We start from the raw sequence: 20,634 nt of genomic DNA, 5'->3' as shown, positions 1-20,634 counted from the left end.
TGGAAATGGAAGTAGGTCTTGTGATTCCTGTGACAGCGTTCTGTGGGATGGACTCCACGGACCCTCGCCTGCTCCGTGTTTGTTTAATGCATGTGTCACTTTGTCCCTGCAGACACGTAGAGAAACGCACCCTCCCGAGGATACGAGGATACGAGGATACGAGGATACCCCACCCCTCACATGAACTGAGCCCCTCAAATAAACACACAGCACCCACCCCCCGGGGAGCAGCAGGAGCTAGCTCTGGGGGATTATGGAGAGGAAAAAAAGCTTTCAGGAGGACAGTCATCTGCTTCTCTCCTGCTGGAGACCACGGGCAGGCAAAAAAAAAAAACCTGTCCTCCCTCTAAGTCCCTTTTTGGCAAAGCCTGCCAAAAAACTGGGCCGGGCAGCTTTACGAAAGGAAAGGAAGGCAGGCAGGCAGCCGATCCTTCTTTCTGTCTACACGGCGAAAAGAAATGGGCTCATTTAGCCAAAGCTGCCACGGTCAATGCAGGGCTCCGATAGAGGCTTTGGTTAGCTGAAATCTCTCCTCTAAAGCTCTGTTAGTGGCTGTGGAACTGCTGGGCTGCTGTTTAGCACAGGCTGATGTCTCCTGTCATCCACCTACTGTTCCCCGGCTCCCTGTGGGTGTTTTATCGACGGCGCCACCCGTGACGCGGCCTTTCTCCATCAGTGTCAACGCTCGCTTTGCTTAGCGGGGCCCATTGTGCCCACTCCCACCAACCGCTTGTGTGTCTAAGAGCGAGTAATCTGAATTCTGGATTTGACCATCGGTCTAATAACTCCAAGCTTTCTTCATGTATCGTCCTCTCTCTTCATGTTGCTTGTTTCTTGTCAGTCATGTCTGGCGTTGGCTTCTCACGCAGGTAAACAGAGGAGTCTGTTTATCGCCGGCTGCTGGGTGCCAAGCCGTGGCATGCTCAGGGAGGAGATGTTGTTGACCTTGAGTTAAAATGGAGCTCTTATCATTAGCTGTCTTGATTGACAGCCGGAGTGTTTATGAGCAAAGTGGAAGGCTCCATTTCTTCCATCTCCGGGGGGGTTTGGGGCTTCTGCCATGTACAGTATGACTCATTTCTCTGTCTCTCACTCCGTTCTCTCTCTCCGTCCTTATCCCTCTTTTATTCAAAAACAGGTTTGTTCATCAACAGAACTACTGGCACAAGTCAGCTCCTTCCAGTTCCCAAATAGAAGAACATGTTAAAACAACAACAGAATGACGAGATCAAGTTTCATACGATGTTCAGTGACACTTAACTACTGGCTAAATCTTCCCTCTAAACACTCCCGTATCCGGAGGGAAATTCCAGGACCAGAGACAGATACAGACAGAAGAATCTGATTCTGTCCACAGACTTCATCTGAGCTTGGTTGACTCATAGTGAAGTGAAATATTCACAGTTTAAAGTTTACAGAAAGCTTAATGTTCCTCAACACAGACATGTGGGAGACTCCTGGATCATTGAACTCTGCTATAGGTCGATGTTCTGCCGGCCCGTTCTCATTCCCAGGTTGATACTGAAGATACTGACGCGTTGTCACGTCCGTCGGCGTGTGATGCACGTTACATGCACAAGTTGATGCACAAGGCGTCTGTATGAGACGCACTGCGCTTTCAAGCAACTACAATGGAAACGCGTCCGTGTCAATGTTAAATGAGAGGAAGTGGTCGGGGAGTGTGGTGACGTAGTTTAAAGGGCGGTAAAACACACACCGCGAGGGAGGGGAGGTGTTTGGATCCAACAAACACGAGGCTTTCATCCCAGAGGCCGCTGTTCGTATCCCGCGTTCACAACATCAAGTCACATTTTCACTGTACAAACGTCGTCATTTTAAGCCTTTTCCTAAACCTAACTTAGTGGTTTTGTTGTCTGAACCTAAGGAAACGTTTTTATTTGAATTCACAACGTTAAGTGTTTACTGCGACCGTAAAGTGACGCCAAAGGGTCTGACAAAGAGTCAGTATGTGACGAGTTGGGATGAGGACGCGTTGGTTATGCTCACCGGTCGTAAATATTCTGACTTACATTTTCCCATCAGTTTGTCTAATGGCTCAAAATACTGAAAGAAGCCCTCAAATCAAGAAATCAAGCTTTGAGCCAAATGCTAATGTTAGCATGCAAACATGTTCCCAATGGTCATGCTAACATGCTGATGTGAAGCAGGTATACTGATAAACACACACTTATGTTTGAACTTCAGCCTGCATTTAGTGACACGGTCAACAAGATTTGTGCGAATGTGTCATAACAGATGTTCCAGTTGTTGTCCTCCTACCCAGAGAAGAGAGTCTGTTCAGGATGTTATTGTTCATTGTTGGATCAGATCAGATTCATAAGGAGGATGTTCAGATGAAGACTCTCTGAACTGGTTCTGTTCTCCCTCTCTAAGGTCCTCGGCTCTCTCCGGACTGAAGCCAACCCGCTGGACTGCCGCTTCAGCGTGCTCCAGCCCTACCAGCTGCTAACAGTAGAGCTCCCCGCAGGACCCCGCGGACTCAGGGAGGGGTCCTGGGCCGACACCTGCGTGTACGAATGTGCACGAGGACGCCTCCACCGCCTGTCCGTCACCCGCATCCCGCTGCCGTCCCACCCCGTCTCCTGCTCGCGTCACCCCTCTGAGACCACGCTCCTCCTGGGCCTCGGCGACTCCTCGGTGGTTCTGTACGACCAGCGCCGGGGCGTCTCTCTCCTGGCCTCCTGCCCCGTGACGCCCACCCTCCTGGCCTGGCACCCTGCTGGGGCCGTGGTGGTCGTAGGGGGGGAGCAGGGGGAGCTGATGTGCTTCGATGTGGGCTTGGCTCCCGTTAACATGGCGCTGGTAGCAGAGGAGGTCGCTCCAGCTGCCACGCTGAGACTAGATCAGCACCTGCGCTGCTCTGGAGGTCTGGAGGGACTGCAGTGGGCGGCAGGCCCGGACGGAGATGTGCTGATGTTGACCTTTCATGGAGGACCACTAGCAGCCCTGAGATTCAGACTAGGTAGGTGAAATACGATTCAAACACTTTCCAAACTAAATGACTAATAGCAAGAAGAAACCAAAACTCAACAGAGATCGATTCCTCTTCCATTAACTGATTCATTCTTTAGTCTGTCACGCTGTCACGCCGCTGTCATGCCGCTGTCCGTGTTTTCGTCTTATAACTTTATACCGGTATATTGTGACACTTCTAGTTAGGGTTGCACTGATACCGATACCAGTATCAGGTATCGGGTCTGATGCTGTGCTCATGTACTCGCAAAACGGCTCCGATACAACGGCACCGATACCACTTTACAGCAGCGTGACGTTAACCTCTTGTCACCATCTTTCGGGTCCTCACGCTCCACCTCCCCGACGGTGCGGGCGAGACGGGCCGGTGGTGCGCCCGACCCCGCTGGGCCGGGATCCCACCTCAGCCGGCCCTCACTTTCATTGCGCAACAGGGTTTTGCTTGCACCCTCTGACTCGCGCGTGCGTTAGACTCCTTGGTCCGTATTTCAAGACGGGTCGGGTGGGTTGCCGACAACGCTGCAGATCTCTGGCGCCTTTTACGTGGGCCGAGGCCCGCCCTGGGGGCACGACGACGCGGTTGGAGCGCACTGAGGACAGTCCGCACCGGTGGCACTTTGTCCACGGCCCCGGGAAGCACCTTCACCCCGAGCCTTTCCAAGCCGACCTAGAGCCGGTGGCGGCGCACCGCCTCGTATGCGGGACTCCCCAGCCTGCCGTGTGTCGCTCACACCCTCCAGCTGGCTGTTAACGAGGCTCTTTAGACACAGAGAAGTACTCGTATCGGTACTCGGTATCGGAGAGTACCCAGATGGAAGTACTTGTACTCGGTCTGAATAAAGTGGTATCGGTGCATCACTACTTCTAGTAACTACTTTACATTTCTTTAAATGTTCCTTTACATGCTCTGATTGTAAATAGTAAATAATGCTCAACCCTTCCACGCCCTCGTAGTCGTCTCTCTGTGATGACGGCGCCCTCCTCCCTCTGTTCTGGATCTGACTCCGTACCTGAACCCCGCCGTGTAAATACGGCTGCTGAACGGGGTCGTCCTCTTTACCTCTCCACTGCTGAGGGAAGTTAATTTGTTGACGGGTGGTGAAGGTTAGCAGGAGTCATGCTCTCAGAGGTCATTCAATAATCGCCCCGGGGCAAGAACGCCCCCCAGGTGCATTCTGGGATGCATTTTTCCGATAAATCGTTTACAGTGGCTGCGCGGTCCCTCGGGGCCCCCAGATAAAGTTTGCCAATCAAAATTTTTTTTTTCCGAAGCTGCCGCTGCCACCACCGCCACCTCCACCACCTCCACCACCGCCACCACCACCTCTCCCTCTGACACGCGCATACACAAACACACTCGTGCACACATTCAGCGTCTTTAATTGTGACTTTGGAAAGAAGATGCGACAGCGGCACGCAGCTTCTCTGCTGAAGTTTGAAAGCAGGAGTGAGGGGGTGGATGGAGGAAGGTAGAAGAGTGTATGTGTGTGTGTGTGTGTGTGTGTGTGTGTGTGTGTGTGTGTGTGTGTGTGTGTGTATCCAACTGTGTGCACAGGGAAAGGGGAGGGTGTCTTCCAACAATAGCTTCCCCTCCTCTGATCGTCTGCCAAGGTTTTGATGAAGAAAGTCACTGCACGTCTTTTCTCCATGATAATTCTTCCCCCCACACACACACGTGTGTGTATTCTTCTATTTCTGTGCTTCCATGCACACACACACACACACACACACACACACACACACACACACACACACACTCCAGCTCAGTTGTTTGTTTGCGTGCGCTCCGTCTTCTCCGTATTGACTTGTTTCATAAGGCCCGCTACATGACAGAAGGAGTGAGTCGGGAGACGGCGAGGAAGAAAGACTTGGCCGAGCTCCAGGTTCTTTTTTTTTTTGTTCCATAGGAGGCAGCCCTCCCTGGTGCCCCCCCCCGCCCCCTACACCTCCTACCCCCCCACCCTCCTGCCTGCACCCAGTTATCTCATCTGGGCACACGTTGGCCGTGGCTGGGCCTGCACCGGTACCGGCGGTGGAAGGGCAGACCAGGGAACGTGCTGCACGACACGGCAGGGAAAATAGACTTTTTTTTTGTAGGGATGTGAAATATTGTTGATTTTTAATGAAGAATTACACAACTGGTATTCAGATAGGGTAAAATAAATGTAGTATGGGTTCACACTGAAGCAGGAAAAACTGCTCGGCAGGCTTCAAGGTAACATAAATGTGGGTTCTCTCCTCCGCTGCACAAGCTGGAGCTAATTTGATAAGAACAGTGAAGCACTTTTATTAAGTCTATCTAACCAACCAGCATTTAATCCACTAGTCTGGCAGATTATAATGATATTTTAGACTAGTCTCATCTCTACGACGGACTATTAGGGCCAATGCAGGTTAAAAAGATCAATAAATTAAGGAGCCAGAAGAGGGGGGGAATATTCCGAGTAAAAACTCTGAATTTACGAGATTAAACACCTGGATATTCTCTGAGATTAAAATCATAAAATAGTGGAGTATAAAACCGTGGTAATGAAACTAGTGGGGATTTTCTTTTGTTTAGGAACCACATCGCTTCATTTTGCAAAGTTGGATCAACCTCATCACACGTATGCCACCGTTAAACACGGCAGTAACGTGAGCTAAAATATATTATTAATGTTCTGATATATACATTATATACTGTAGCGGACTCTCCATTCATCCTTATCTTTTTTATTAAAAGATACATTTTAATTAAATTTGTTGTTTTTTTCTTGTAAATTTGCCACTTTAAGTGTTTTTCTCTTAAATGTATGACTTTAATCACAGAGTTTTTTCTCTGAATATTCCCCCCCCCCCCTCCCTCCCGCGGCTCCATAATTATTTTATTTAATTTTTTTACCTTTTTTGTTTTTTACCTACCTTTCTTTACCCTTTCACCCTTTTTTAGATATTTTCATTTCTGAAAAGAACACTGATTGCACAGAATGAAACCAAACGGTGATTTACTGACTGAATGTCTGACACAATATAACAGCTTTAATGGCTAATTATCTCTTATTTAAGAAGACTCAGACTCAGCTCAGTCGTCATCGTGGTGGTTGTTGTTGTCGTCGTCGTCGTCGTCGTCGTCGTTGTTGTTGTGGTTGTTGTTGTTGTGGTTGTTGTTGTTGTTGTCGTTGTTGTTGTTGTGGTTGTTGTTGTTGTTGTCGTCGTCGTCGTTGTTGTTGTTGTTGTGGTTGTTGTTGTTGTGGTTGTTGTTGTTGTGGTTGTTGTTGTTGTTGTCGTCGTCGTCGTTGTTGTTGTTGTGGTTGTTGTTGTTGTTGTCGTCGTCGTCGTCGTCGTTGTTGTTGTGGTTGTTGTTGTTGTGGTTGTTGTTGTTGTGGTTGTTGTTGTTGTTGTTGTTGTTGTCGTTGTTGTTGTTGTGGTTGTTGTTGTTGTTGTCGTCGTCGTCGTCGTCGTCGTCGTCGTCGTCGTTGTTGTTGTGGTTGTTGTTGTTGTGGTTGTTGTTGTTGTGGTTGTTGTTGTTGTGTGTCTGACACTGAACTGAGCTGGTCATATAAGTCAGTGTAGACAGGTGTGGGAGGGAACTGACCTGTCCCCACCAACACAATGATCCATTGTCTCTGCTTAGAGCAGACCCCTACACACACACACACACACACGCACACACACACACACACACAAACGTAGACACACAGACCGCACCACGCTCAGCTGATGTATTAGCCACATTAGCCAACCCTTAAGGGGATTTGGGGGCTTGCTAATTGCCAGCTTGTCATTTTAATTGCTCGAACACTACCCCCCCCTTCCCCTCCCTCCACCAAGCACACACACGCACACACACGCACACGCACGCACACACACACACACACACACACGTACACAACTTCTTCAGTTAATTAGACGAGTCGGTGGTGACTCTGGCCGCCTGCAGCCCGGCCTGTTGACGGTACCGCTGTCAGTGATCACCTTCACTGTCCAGAACATGACACCAGCTATGCTAACATGTTGTTTGGTGAATATATATTTATATATATAATCTTAAAGGAATATTTCACTTACAAAATGATAATTTGTATATCAATTACTCACCCTGTGTTACCTTGAATTCTTGAAAACGTTGTTTTCAATTGCTCGCCTCCACGGTGAACAGAGAATCACAACAGATGGATGTGTGTGGGAAGTTCCGACTGGATAACTGAGACTTGGATTAAACTGCTGGAGTTGTGTGAGAGTTTGTAGATGTTTTGAGTTCCACTCTGCACCATCGTGATCAAGTCACAAAGGACAACAATCACCTCTGGCATTCAACACCTCCACTTCCCGTATGTGTGCTCTATAAAGCCACAAACACACCTTTGACCTTTTACGTCTAGAACGAGACACCCGTACTACCGGGAAGGGTACAAAACCTCGTCCCTCCATTATTCAGCAGTGTCCTAATGCACGTACGTACAGTATGGATGTAATGTAATCTGTGCTGCTTCAGAGTTTAGAACAATCCACTGGACACTTACTCAGCTTAAGTTAGTGCTTCAGGAATATTCTGCATGTTCTGACCGTTATACCCGTCTGTAATAATGGAAGATCAGCTGCACAGAAATGAGGGGAAAGATTAAGATTCATTATTTCAGCAGCTGCATTTTTGCACATTTAAAACTCAGGGATTTACTTTAACATGTATGTTAACAAAAAAGATTTTCTGCCAGATTTGTTCATTTGGATGTACATTTTGATCTCATGATTGCAAGATGTTTACTGGTCTTTTTCTCGCTTTCTTTCAAGTCAAATAATGTAAATTTTATACATCATAAATTTCATAAATCACAACAGAAGTTATCTCATGACACGTTTCATATAGAGCCTCATTAATTTAACATTTCCCCCGATGAGCGAGCATTTGGGCGACGACGGCAGGAAAAACTCTGATATTAGACATGTCTAAGTTCTTCTGGTTCTGCTGTGTTTTGTTTTTGGCCTAGAAAAAAAATGGAAAAGTCAAAATGAATGTTTGCTTTGTTAAATAATGCACAATGATGTATGTATTATTATTTACTTATTTATATGTAGACCAGGGCTCTCAAGTCTGAAAAATGTCGGACAAAAAAGTCTGAAAAAAAAGATCTGAAAAAATGTCGGACAAAAAAGTCTGAAAAAAAAGCCTGAAAAATGTCCGAAACAAAAAAGTCTGAAAAAAAGCCTGAAAAAAAAGTCTGCTAAAAGCGCCTAATTTTACGGTGTCAACGATGTAACGAAACATGAAAGCCGTGTCACTCGTTGAATCGACAACTGATTGGCAGATAATCATTTAGTGTTAGAAGGGGTTGGGATGGGTTAGAGCACTGGTAGAGACAAACATCAGGTGACAGGACCAGACATTCATATATAAATGTTATATTATTTCATCAAACTAGACTTTTTAACGGTCACAGAGATGAATGAGATCCGGTGCATTTAATCTTTTTTTAATGTGTTCTTTGCTGTTTCTTTATTCCATGCACTGTGATAATAAATCAACTAAACTGTGCCTGGATGTGACAGGAGCTCTGACCGGAGGCCAGATGGGTCCCGGGGAGCTGCTGCAGCAGCGGCTGCGTTGTGGACAGGTCCGAGAGGCGCTGGGCGTCCTGGAGGCCATGGACTGGAGCATCACGGGAGACGAGTGCTACCGAGGCCTGAGCTCAGTCACCGACCACCTGCTGAGGCTGGAGCTGAACGCAGAGAGAGAGGGTGGGTCAAACATTTAACGTTAGATAGTTTTACTGATATCTCTGTAAAGAATCAAACCTCAGTAGTCAGATCCAAAGAACGGGAGGTTTATTTAGATTTATTCTGGCTGTTCAACATCAGATTGAAAACCTGTGAAACAGACAGATCAAACAGGAGGCTAATGTTTTAAAGCTTATCACAGTTGCTACTTTAAGACAAGATACAAGTTGTTGAGCTGAGCAGTATAGCCTGAAGGTTTGTAGTTTTGTAAACTACTCAGCTGTTACCTTATGTTTCAAGTAAAAGTTATTCCACTTCCACTTCATTGTTTTGTTTGCTGTTAATTAGCACTTTGATTTCTGGAGGGACTAAAGCTACTACGAGGAACTTTGATTTTCCCTGTGGACCAGGGAGCTCCAACACGTAGCTTCCTGAGAGAATATGTTCATAAAGTTGATAACACAAAGTCACTTTGTAAACCTATATATCGATGTTAGCAGTCTAGCCAGCGCACACCAGATATAACAATGACTGCAGAAAATAGCCAGGCCAATAAAAGACAAAAGAATATACTATTTTCATGAGGAATGGGTCACAGAACTTTTCTTTCATGAATGTGAATGATGTGTGCGTCTCCACCTCACCAAAGTCCACTGCAACTTTTCATGGGACTTTCCGGCTGGTAGAAGTCGACTGATAGAGAAGTTAAAGGAGCTGGAAACAACGCTTAAAGACAATAAACCGTCTCTGTTTACCAAACTGATGATGAAGGCCAATGCAGCAGCAGAGGCTTCGTTTAGTGGCGTTTACTACATCCTAATGAAACATAAAAAGCCCTTCACCTATGGCAGGATTGTAATAGAGACGATGACGGCGGTCGCTGAAACGTTATTAAAGAACCATAAAAGTATGACAGAAGTTATGTCTGCTATTGGAGATGTCCAACTTGGTGCTGTGAGTCGCTCTCGGACTCTTTTTCAAATTAGGTCTCAGAGGGAGAAAGGTTGGAGACCCCTACTGTGGACAATAGCTTCAGTGTCTGAGCACCAGAGTCCCTTTAGAAAACCTCTCGTTTTACTGCAGCAGGGTCTGACAGGCTGCCCCGCACAGTCCTGGTTCTGGTTCTCCCGTGCCTCCCTTCTCTCCAACGAGCCCAGCCATACGGCCTGAGCCTCCAGCAGGAGAGCAAAGCTCTGCTCCTGGCCGGAGGAGGAGCCGCTGCTGCCGGATGCTCCGCCTGCAGGTCGAAGGCAGCGAAGCCGGATCGGGGTGTGTCCGCGGTGGGCTGGATCGGGGTGTGTCCGCGGTGGGCTGGTCGCTGCCGGAGGCCCCGCTAGAGTCTGAGCTGAAGGAGTTTCTAGTGAACCTGTAAATCATTTCGTCTGATTTTGCGTGGAATCGGACCCGATGACAAGTATTAAGAATAACTATATAGATACTATATAGGTCTTGTTTACTTATGTAGGTCACATAGAGGCATTAAAAGCTCCTTGTTGTGTCTTTAATATATAACAATAAGTTATTTAATATGCAGAGAAGCCAAAGATTTAACTGAGCTACATGTAAAAAATGTCTTTCACTTTATCTACTAAAACCCCTATGAATTATATATATGTATTCATTTAGTGTGTGTTTTGTTTGTGTCTGCAGCCCAACTAGAAGCAGCTCTGGGTGTGTTTTATGCTCCAGCTGCTCCTCTCTCTGACGTCGTCATACTGGAGTACAGAGAGCCAATCAGCAAGTGTGCCCGCCGCTTCTTTCACCACCTCCTCAGGTAACGCCGACGACTCTGAGCCGTTACTGTGGTCCTGATCTCATCTTCTGAGGGACACGTTTGTTTTGCATAACTCTTCAGGAGGGGAGGGGTCAAAAGGTCAAGGGCTTCTATAGTGGAGGTAAATGCATCTACATAAACAGCTAAGAGAATAGAAGCAAAGAAACTCCCGTGTGTTTTTTTTTTTTTTTTTACAACAGCTGCCATTTTGGGCTTAAAACGCTTATTAAATTTATAATATTTTATTGTTCAACACAGGCCATTTCGGTACGTTTAACTGGTGTCCGGTAGTCGCTTTCAGTCCAAAATGGCGGAAGCGTAGGTCTGCTGCTGGGTGCTGATGTTGCAACGGAACAAACTAGGGATGTTCATAATTATGGTTTATATATATATATTATGCAACAGATCAGTAATTATCTGATCAATGAGTGAAAGCTGCAGTAAACAGACTATTTTGAAGGCATTACTGGAACATGTTATTGGGTTCAGAATCAGAACTGCCGTCCAAAAGCAGGTCTTTGTGAAAGTGACATCTACTGCGGATGCAGTTTAATTCTGCTTATTTGCGTCTCACTGTTGCTATTTAAAAAAATGCTATAAAGGATAAATGATGCAGCTTTGAGTCATTCATGAGGCGAAGCACCTCACATGCACCTGTTTAGACTGTTTGTTTCATTCTCCCTTCTGCCATGAGAGCCTTTTGAAACGCCTGTTTGACTGAAATAGACCCTGTTGTTCCCACACACTGCCGCTCACCGCTCTCCATCCTGCAATTACCTCCCGTCTCCCCCCCTCTCCCTGCTCTTTCTTCTTCCTCTGTAGCGGAGCTGGAGCGTTGTTTGGCATCCCTCCTCTTCTCCTCTCTTATCACCTACCTGCATTCTTTCTCTCTCCACCAACATCAAATGAAGGAAGCCCCCCCCACACACACACCTCCTCTCTCTGCTTGTGTTTGTTTGTTTCATGTTGGCTCTAGACGGGGAAAGTTGAGGTGTTTTGTACCGAGAGAGATTCAGCTCTCTCTCTCCCAGCTTTAATTCTGGATAATAGGACGAGGACTCGCTGCTCTCAGTTCACTTATTGACGGTGTTGTATGCAGAGGTGTGTGTGTGTGTGTGTGTGTGTGTGTGTGTGTGTGTGTGTGTGTGTGCAGGCTGAAGGAAGGAGGAAACGTACTACTGACCTATCCATCATGTATGTATAGATTGATGATGGTGAGGTTGTTCCTCTTTAACTGTCTCCACTTTCTCTGCAGACACCAGCGCCTGGAGAAGGCCTTCCTCCTCGCCGTAGATCTAGAAGACAGAGATTTATTCATGGTGAGTGGAAAGGACATCTGTCTTTGAAACAGTGCAACACACACTGCTGACATTATAGTGAAATCCACTTCAGTCAGTCCCAGTCCGTCCAGGAGTTTATAATCTTATGAACACGCATGAACAGTGAAATATAATGAATGTAAAATGAGACACTCTCTCATGGCACAAAAAACTACAGCTGCAATTAACCATTATTTTCATTGTCCATTATTTTCTCAATTAATTGATTAGTTGTCTATGAAATGTCAGAAAATGGTGAAAATTTGTTCATCAGTGTTCCCTAAAGTCCAAGATGACGTCCTCAGATGTCTTGTTTTGTCCACAACTCAAAGATATTCAGTTTACTGTCATAGAGGAGGAAAGAAACCATATCCTCTACTATATCCTGCTGATTATTTTATCAATTAATTGATTAATTTTGTTTAAAACATTTTAGAAAATTGTGAAGAATTCACATTATAACTGGTTAGAGCCCAAGATGGTGTCTTCAAGTTCCTTATCTTTATCCACCCATCAGTCCAAAACCCCCAAATATCCAGTTTATGATCATTAATGATGAAGAAAAGCATCAAATCCTCACATCTGAGAAGCTGAAATAAACAATATCTGGCATTTTTGCTTGAAAAAGGACTAGAACGACGAATCAATTATCTATCTAGAGCTGAAACTAACCATTATCTTCATTGTTGATTAATCTGTTGATTATTTTCTTGGTTAATTGATTAACTGTTTGGTCTATAAAACGTCAGAAAGGTCCAAGATGACGTCCTCAAATGTCTCAAAGATATTCAGTTTACTGTCCCAGAGGAGGAAAGAAACCAGAACAGATTCACATTTAAGATGGATGGATGGATGGATGGATGGATGGATGGATGATGGATGGATGGATGGATGGATGGATGGATGGATGGATGGATGGATGATGGATGGATGGATGGATGATGGATGGATGGATGGATGGATGGATGGATGATGGATGGATGGATGGATGGATGATGGATGGATGGATGGATGGATGGATGGATGGATGGATGGATGGATGATGGATGATGGATGGATGGATGGATGGATGGATGGATGATGGATGGATGGATGGATGATGGATGGATGGATGGATGGATGGATGGATGATGGATGGATGGATGGATGGATGATGGATGGATGGATGGATGATGGATGGATGGATGGATGGATGGATGGATGATGGATGGATGGATGGATGGATGGATGGATGGATGGATGATGGATGGATGGATGGATGATGGATGGATGGATGGATGATGGATGGATGGATGGATGGATGATGGATGGATGGATGGATGGATGGATGGATGGATGGATGGATGATGGATGGATGGATGGATGGATGGATGGATGGATGGATGATGGATGGATGGATGGATGGATGATGGATGGATGGATGGATGGATGATGGATGGATGGATGGATGGATGGATGGATGGATGGATGATGGATGGATGGATGGATGGATGGATGGATGATGGATGGATGGATGGATGGATGATGGATGGATGGATGGATGATGGATGGATGGATGGATGGATGGATGGATGGATGGATGGATGGATGATGGATGGATGGATGGATGGATGGATGATGGATGGATGGATGGATGATGGATGGATGGATGGATGATGGATGGATGGATGGATGGATGGATGGATGGATGGATGGATGGATGATGGATGGATGGATGGATGGATGGATGGATGGATGGATGGATGATGGATGGATGGATGATGGATGATGGATGGATGGATGGATGATGGATGGATGGATGGATGATGGATGGATGGATGGATGGATGGATGGATGGATGGATGATGGATGGATGGATGGATGGATGGATGGATGGATGGATGGATGGATGGATGGATGGTAACTTTATTGATCCCGAGGGAAATTCAAGTTTCCAGTAATAACTTATTTTTAAATATATTTTTAATACTAATTTTCAAAACGATTCTACAAATGAACTCCTTTTGACTGTTATACATCTTTGTTTTACATTTGTTCTAATCTTTGTTTTTGTAAACTTAGTTCATTCTGATTGTTTCTCTCTGGATGCAAACAGGAAGCATCTTATTTTTTACTTTATACATTAATTGTGCAGTTTTAAAGTCACCAAATCTCTACATTTGAGAGCATCATAGATAATCAGCTCTAATAATGAGCATTTTACACCACTTATTAATTTAATTGATTATTTTATTAGGAGTTATACTGCTGGCAAGTACTAAAATATATGTTATAATAATACATGATTATTGGCTGTATTATCTCTGCTGGTTTTCCATTTCATACTTTGGTCGGTATGATCGTGAAACGTATTAAATCATATTATACATGGCGTTATAAAGGTCTTAAAAACTCTTAAATTTAACCTGAAGCCCTCAAATGAATCACAAACATCTTCAACACGGTGGAATCTCCTCTGATGGGCTGGGACACACATTAATCCATGCATGTTTTATTGAAGATATATAATATTTGTTCACTACATTTGAGGAATATGCTTGTAAATGTAGCATCACCTCAGTACCAGAACCCGCGAGGAGTCCGGCGACGCTTCATCCAGAACTGTCTTCTTTTATTGAAGAGGTTTCGTTGGTGAGATTGACTAAAAATACAAACAGGAAGTACATCTTTATGTCCGTGTACTCCTCCTCCTCCTCTGTAATCAGAGTACAACCTATTCTAACTGTTCAGTGACTCTGATGTACTCTGATTACTTTCATTTGACTTGTAACCCATACAAGTGTGTGTGTGTGTGTGTGTGTGTGTGTGTGTGTGTGTGTGTGTGTGTGTGTGTGTGTGTGTCAGAGAGCAGGTGTGATCTCAGTGTGTGCCTCGGCTCGGCCTCTTCCTCCTCTTCCTCTCCTCTAACTCTCTTTCTTCCACTCCACGCTGAAATGCTCTTCTATGCATTTGACCCCCTTTTTCATGGGGCCCCCTTTGCTCCATGCTTCAGCAACACCCTACACATTAATACACACACACACACACACACACACACACACACACACACACTTGCTCCCTCAATCACACTGATAGCACTGGTTCCAATTACCTCCCCACTAAGTAGTGCTGCTGGGAAGCCGAATTGAAAAGGTGGAGTCGAGCCTGTGGACCTTGAAAGAGCGCAAAGGAAGGAGAGAGGAGAGGGGGGTGCAGAGAGGAGAGGAGAGGAGAGGAGAGGGAGGGCGGGGGGGGGTTGGTGGTGTGGACTGAAAGCTATATGACAAAAAAATAAATGGCGAGAGAGAAAAGAAACGAGGTGTTTCTCCGTCACTTTGGACGCGTTGAGAGACGAGTGAAGATGAGACGGAGGTGGAATCATATCTGTAATAATTGTGTCATATCTATACTGTATGTACTCTAGCTTGTCAAAGTCCTTGTCTTTATGTTAATAATTAACTTAGTAGAGACAGGAAATGTTTGTTCACATTAGGGGTATAATAATAATAATAATAATAATAACTTTATTTATAGAGAACCTTTCAGAACAAGGTTACAAAGTGCTTTCCAATAAAAGCATAATGAACACCCAGAACTTAAAATGTAAACAAAACAAAATCTCATAAATATTTCCAACAGTTCACCATCAGTTAAGAGAAAGACAGAATATACAAGTGAGTCTTAAGAAGAGATTAAAGGAAGATACTGAGATCCACAGCTGAGGGGTCCGGACGGCAGAAGCCCGGTTGGTCACCTTTGTTGATCGTTAGTAAGAGTCCTGCCAGAGGATCCGAAGCATCGATCAGGCTCACAGGGAGTCAGCAAATCAGCGATATAGGCCGGAGCCAGACCATTCAAGGCTTTAAAAACAAGCAGTACAATCTTCAAATCAGTTCTAAAACTCACAGTTGAGTCTTTATTTATGAAACAACAACATTGTATTAAGGTACAGTTAGTGACCATCGCCTGCCGAGGCTGACAGCCACCTGAAAGTTCACCAGCTTTGCTTCACAACTGGACACGAATGGAAGTGAACGGGAGGCTAAATGTTGATATCGTGTGACCGTGGCTTCACTCCATTCAACCTTGACAGAGGCAGCACAGACCTGATCCACTCCTTACGTTCTTACCTTTCTAGTAATAGTCGCAGGCGAGTATTTCAGATTTGAGTTTTGTTTATTGGTCAGGCCTACGGTGTGTAACGGAACGGTTACACATGCGTTAATGCAGGCGGGTGACCATCGGCTGCCGAGGCCATGTTCGGCTAAAGGTTCACCAGAGTTGAGCTTCTCTCCGAATGCAAAGATGTGAATTTGCTTCGCCACCAGAACAGAATATTTTTTTGCCCTTCCGCTCGTATAGAATAGAAGTGAATGGGGGGCGAATGTTAATATCGTGCACGTGTGACCGTGACTTAAAGGCCTTTAATACCGAACAGGTGACATCTTTCCCAGCTCTTCTTTTCTTATTTCACTAATTTTATACAAAGAAATTGAAGAGACAGAATTAAAAAGCATTTGCAAGCCTATTTTATTTTTTATTTTTTTATTTATCCTTTATTTAACCTTTATTTAACCTTTATTTAACCTTTATTTATCCTTTATTTAACCTTTATTTAACCTTTATTTATCCTTTATTTAACCTTTATTTAACCTTTATTTATCCTTTATTTAACCTTTATTTAACCTTTATTTAACCTTTATTTAACCTTTATTTAACCTTTATTTAACCTTTATTTAACCTTTATTTATCCTTTATTTAACCTTTATTTAACCTTTATTTAACCTTTATTTATCCTTTATTTAACCTTTATTTAACCTTTATTTAACCTTTATTTAACCTTTATTTAACCTTTATTTAACCAGGAGTAAAAAAACTCATTGAGATTAAAAATCTCTTTTCCAAGAGTGTCCTGGCCGAGAAAGGCAGCAGCACAGTTACACAGTTGCAGACATAAAACAAACAAAGACAAAGAGCAAATTACAGAATCAGAAGGTATCAAAAAAACATTCATTAGCATTCAAAACATCTGCAGCCAGATGTGCTTTAAAGACATTCAGCGAGACTAGCTCTCCAGGTTTCAGGTCATTCTGTAACTGATTCCAAGACGAAGGAGCAGCAGACTGGAACGCCCTTTTTCCCAGTTCAGTCCGGACTTTGGGGACGGTTAGTAGGATTAAGTCCTGATGTGAGCGAAGACGGTAATTTCCCGTACTGTTTTGAAGGATGTAGGTTTGTATAGTAAGATGGAAGCAGACCGAGAATAGCCTTCTAAATAAGAACACGCCGGTGGTTCAGTCTACGACTGGACGAGGCAGACCATCCTACCGAGCATACAAAGAGCGCTGGTGCCTGATGGTACGTGTCCACAGCCTCCGTGCTTTCCACACCCCCCATTCATTGTCTGTGTAAGCAGCCGCGCAATGCATTCTGGTAGCGTTGCGTCGCGATTCGAGAGACTAGGCGTCACGACACCCGCTCCTCATTTGCATAAAGTTGAGGGCTCATCTACTTTATGTAAATCACGGGCGTCCAAACTCCCGAGGATCTTTTAAAATAAACGTTGTTGATCCAAAATAAAGACAGATTCATCAACTGCATGGATTATTTCTCTCCTCAAATGTTTTCAGAAACACATTTCAGTGAACTATTTACGTGAAATAAGAGAAGAAAGTTTCCAGACGAGCCTCCAGACTGGTTCTGGTTTGAAAGCTGGGAGCAGCAGCCAACGGCGGGAAAGCGTTCGTCCAATCAGGAACCGAGTGCCTTGTTTCCAGAGACAGCACACCAAGCGTCCAATGCTGGGAAGCGTCGCGTCCCCTCGCGATAAAAAACGCCCCTGTGGACACGTACCATGAGGGCTTTAACATTAGTAATAAATCTCAGTGCTCCATGGTAGACGGTATCCAGCTCTGAGAACATACATGGCCATCATGACCTCCAGATCTCACCAAACACAACGGATAATGACAAATTCTTCTGATCTCAGATCTGTAACAAAGTGAATTAACTCAGAACAAACACTTTGTTTTTGTGCCTCAGCGACCGAGAGAGAGCATCAACTCATCTTCTGAAGAGAGAGAAAGAGGACGTTGACATTTCACCCCTCACTCTGTCCTCCGCTCTAATGAGGTTGAGTTGTTGCTTTAACCTGGGGGGGGGGGGTTAATGAGGGCAACCCCCATCTTCACCAAACTCTTTCTAACTTCCAAACTCGCCCACAGAACTCAGTAACGCACCATGGACTGGATAAAACACTCGTAGATAACAAGCACACCGTCACCTCTTCTAGAAACACCCAGCACCCCCCGCCCCTTCAGGCCTCCCATTGTTTCACAGCTAACAATACAAAAAGAGCCCTTTTGTTCAAATGAAACACTTTAGTGTCGGGCTAAATGAGGAGGAGGAGGAGGAGGTTGGATGTATGTAGAGGTAGTAGCAGGGGGTTACCGAGTCGTTTGCATTTTTTATTCATAATTAGTTGTTCTGTCGCTCCCTAATTAGCCTTTGATAATGAGTTGATAATGTAACCAATTAGGTCATTCGTCAGCCAACTCAAGCTGACGACAAGTTGTTTTTCTTCTCTCCACCTCCCTCCCTCCTCCTTTCTCCTCCTCTTCTTCTTCTTCTTCTGGGCTCTTTGGCTCTTGATGTAGCTCGTTAATTAAATCAAACGGTGTGATAGCCCCAATCTGATGCCGGCTCTTTTGTTCCCCAGTGAGGGGGGGCTTGTACTGTTTCCTTGTTAGATACGCCAGCAGTAAGGTACGCTGTCGGGTTCACCTCCTATCTTCCTCCTCTATCTGACGCTGGAGGAGGAGGAGGAGGAGGATGAGGAAGAGGAGGAGGAGGAGGAGGAGGAGGAGGAGGAGGTATTGCAAGTCTTCGGCAATAAGCTCATTGTTGTCGTTCAGATGAGTAATTAGCGTTAATAAAACGTTAAGTCCTTAACACCTATCTGATGGAAGTGTTAGTCAAACACAAGGCTCCTGGATAACGTGTGTGTGTGTGTGTGTGTGTGTGTGTGTGTGTGTGTGTGTGTGTGTGTGTGTTTGCATGCTTGTTTCTAGGTAGATTTATGTCCAATATTTGATTTAACTGCATGTTTTTGGCAATTCAACCCTAAAACATTTCAGTCTACTTTGAGTTTCTGGGTGTAATTGTTGTCGGTGTATCTCAGTTTTTCCTTCCTGGGGATCTGATCTGATGTTTCCAGATGTTGTAATGAAGCCTGAATACTTTAAAAGTAATCATCAGGACGTGACGTCCGTCCCTCAGGATCGAAGAGCGACATCTTCTCTCTATAGAGCTGCCTTTTGGTGCCGAGATTTAACAATCACACGGGGAGAAATATGCAGACTGTGTCCAAAATCACTCATTATATTATTATTATATTCCAGACATATCCAGCTTTAGGACGGTCAGGTGTAACACGGTGCATTTAAACCAAAAGTACCGTGGTGTTGGTTTACTATTTGTACTATTTGTTTGACATGATTGCTAAAGAGATAAACTGTATAATGACAACATTTGTACTATAATAGAAATTGATTGGCTTTTTATTACATTACATTTGAGGATAATTCCACCTAAACTGATTTTTTGGCTGAAAGCCGTCACGTTGACGATCGGTCTGCAGATGTCAATGAAATAATCTATAGACATACTTCCCTTTAATTTAAGACTTCGGTACAAAATACATGTAAATATATGAGCCTATATAATCTGTAACCTATTAAATATGTCATTTACTTTTTTTCATACTTTATTTTTTCGAGGTTGTTTGTCATAAATGCAATTTACAGTTCGTAATTACATTAGGTTATAAACCAATTTTTTAAGTAGTTGAGTTTAGAAACAAACACAATAAGTACACTAGAGAAAACAACTTCAGCATTCAAAATAGAAATAAAATTAAGAAAAGAAATAAAAAGAAAGAATAGAATAATAAAAAGATACAGCCGAGATATAGCAATATGATTTACATGGGCACGCACATGCGTCCACCTTCACATGTCAGGTCACCTTCAGGCATGTCTATATGTGCATGCGTTTCCTTCTGTTAGACTCCATCTCTTCTCAAAAACATCCTCCATATTCCTGATTCTGTGAGTTCCCTTTTCCATAACTTTTACTTCTTGAATTAAACTTTTCCATTTTATAAAATCTGGGGGTTTAGTTTAGTTATTTGCTTCAGTGCCGTGATTCTGAGTAAATAAGTAACGTTCATCTTAACCTTTAAGACCAGTTGCAGGTTTCCTGAGTACGATGTGCTCTGCTTTTAAATACAGAGGGTTTTTGAAAATGTCTTCTATAAACTTAAATATTTCTAACCAAAACAAAGTTGACTGCACAATAACCCTAACCCTGCATGTGTAGAAAGTGTGTGAATGATTTGCGTTACCTTCACCACAGTTTCTCCAGAGCTATTAAATATGTCATTTAAAGACCCTGTTTCTTTACACATTTTGTCAGCCGGCTTGTTTTGCTTGAAAATATCAATATAAATCTAGTTTTAAAATATGAATCCAGTAAATATAGGGCATTAAGTTGCAAATAGGGAATGATTTCAGATACAGGATCAATCAATGTGTCATTTTTTTAAAGCAAGAAATTCAGATATACTATTATGAATATTTTGCTTTTGCTGCCATAACACTCATCCTGTTCCTCTCTGCACCTCCAGCTCTCTACATGAAATGCAACAAGCAGTTTACCAGTGAACCATGACATGTATACACCAAATAACAATCACAATATAGCTCCTCGGGTGCTGCAAACATTACAGTCTGATTTTTATTTCAAATTGAGCCAGCTTTCCCTCCATCACATGCACATAAAGGTCAATAATAAGAAGTTTCTATAAAACGTCTC

The 20,634-nt window shown here is 44.0% G+C and overlaps 1 protein-coding gene across 10 annotated transcripts in view; it reads left to right on the top strand.

Moving 5' to 3' along the window:
- Positions 1–20,634, top strand: part of wdpcp (WD repeat containing planar cell polarity effector) — a 177,348-nt gene that overhangs the window by 133,740 nt on the left and 22,974 nt on the right. For all 10 annotated transcript variants that reach the window (XM_074647455.1, XM_074647447.1, XM_074647450.1 and 7 more), the window contains 4 exons: positions 2,395–2,983; positions 8,521–8,709; positions 10,339–10,462; positions 11,718–11,781. In XM_074647455.1, the coding sequence (XP_074503556.1) occupies positions 2,395–2,983; positions 8,521–8,709; positions 10,339–10,462; positions 11,718–11,781 (966 nt within the window). The remainder of the gene's footprint in view (positions 1–2,394; positions 2,984–8,520; positions 8,710–10,338; positions 10,463–11,717; positions 11,782–20,634) is intronic.

Source organism: Sebastes fasciatus, chromosome 9 (genome assembly GCF_043250625.1).
Source record: "Sebastes fasciatus isolate fSebFas1 chromosome 9, fSebFas1.pri, whole genome shotgun sequence".
NCBI classification, from domain to species: domain Eukaryota; kingdom Metazoa; phylum Chordata; class Actinopteri; order Perciformes; family Sebastidae; genus Sebastes; species Sebastes fasciatus.
The sequence above is the reverse complement of the archived record's forward strand: the minus strand, read 5'-3'. Positions and strand labels throughout refer to the sequence as shown.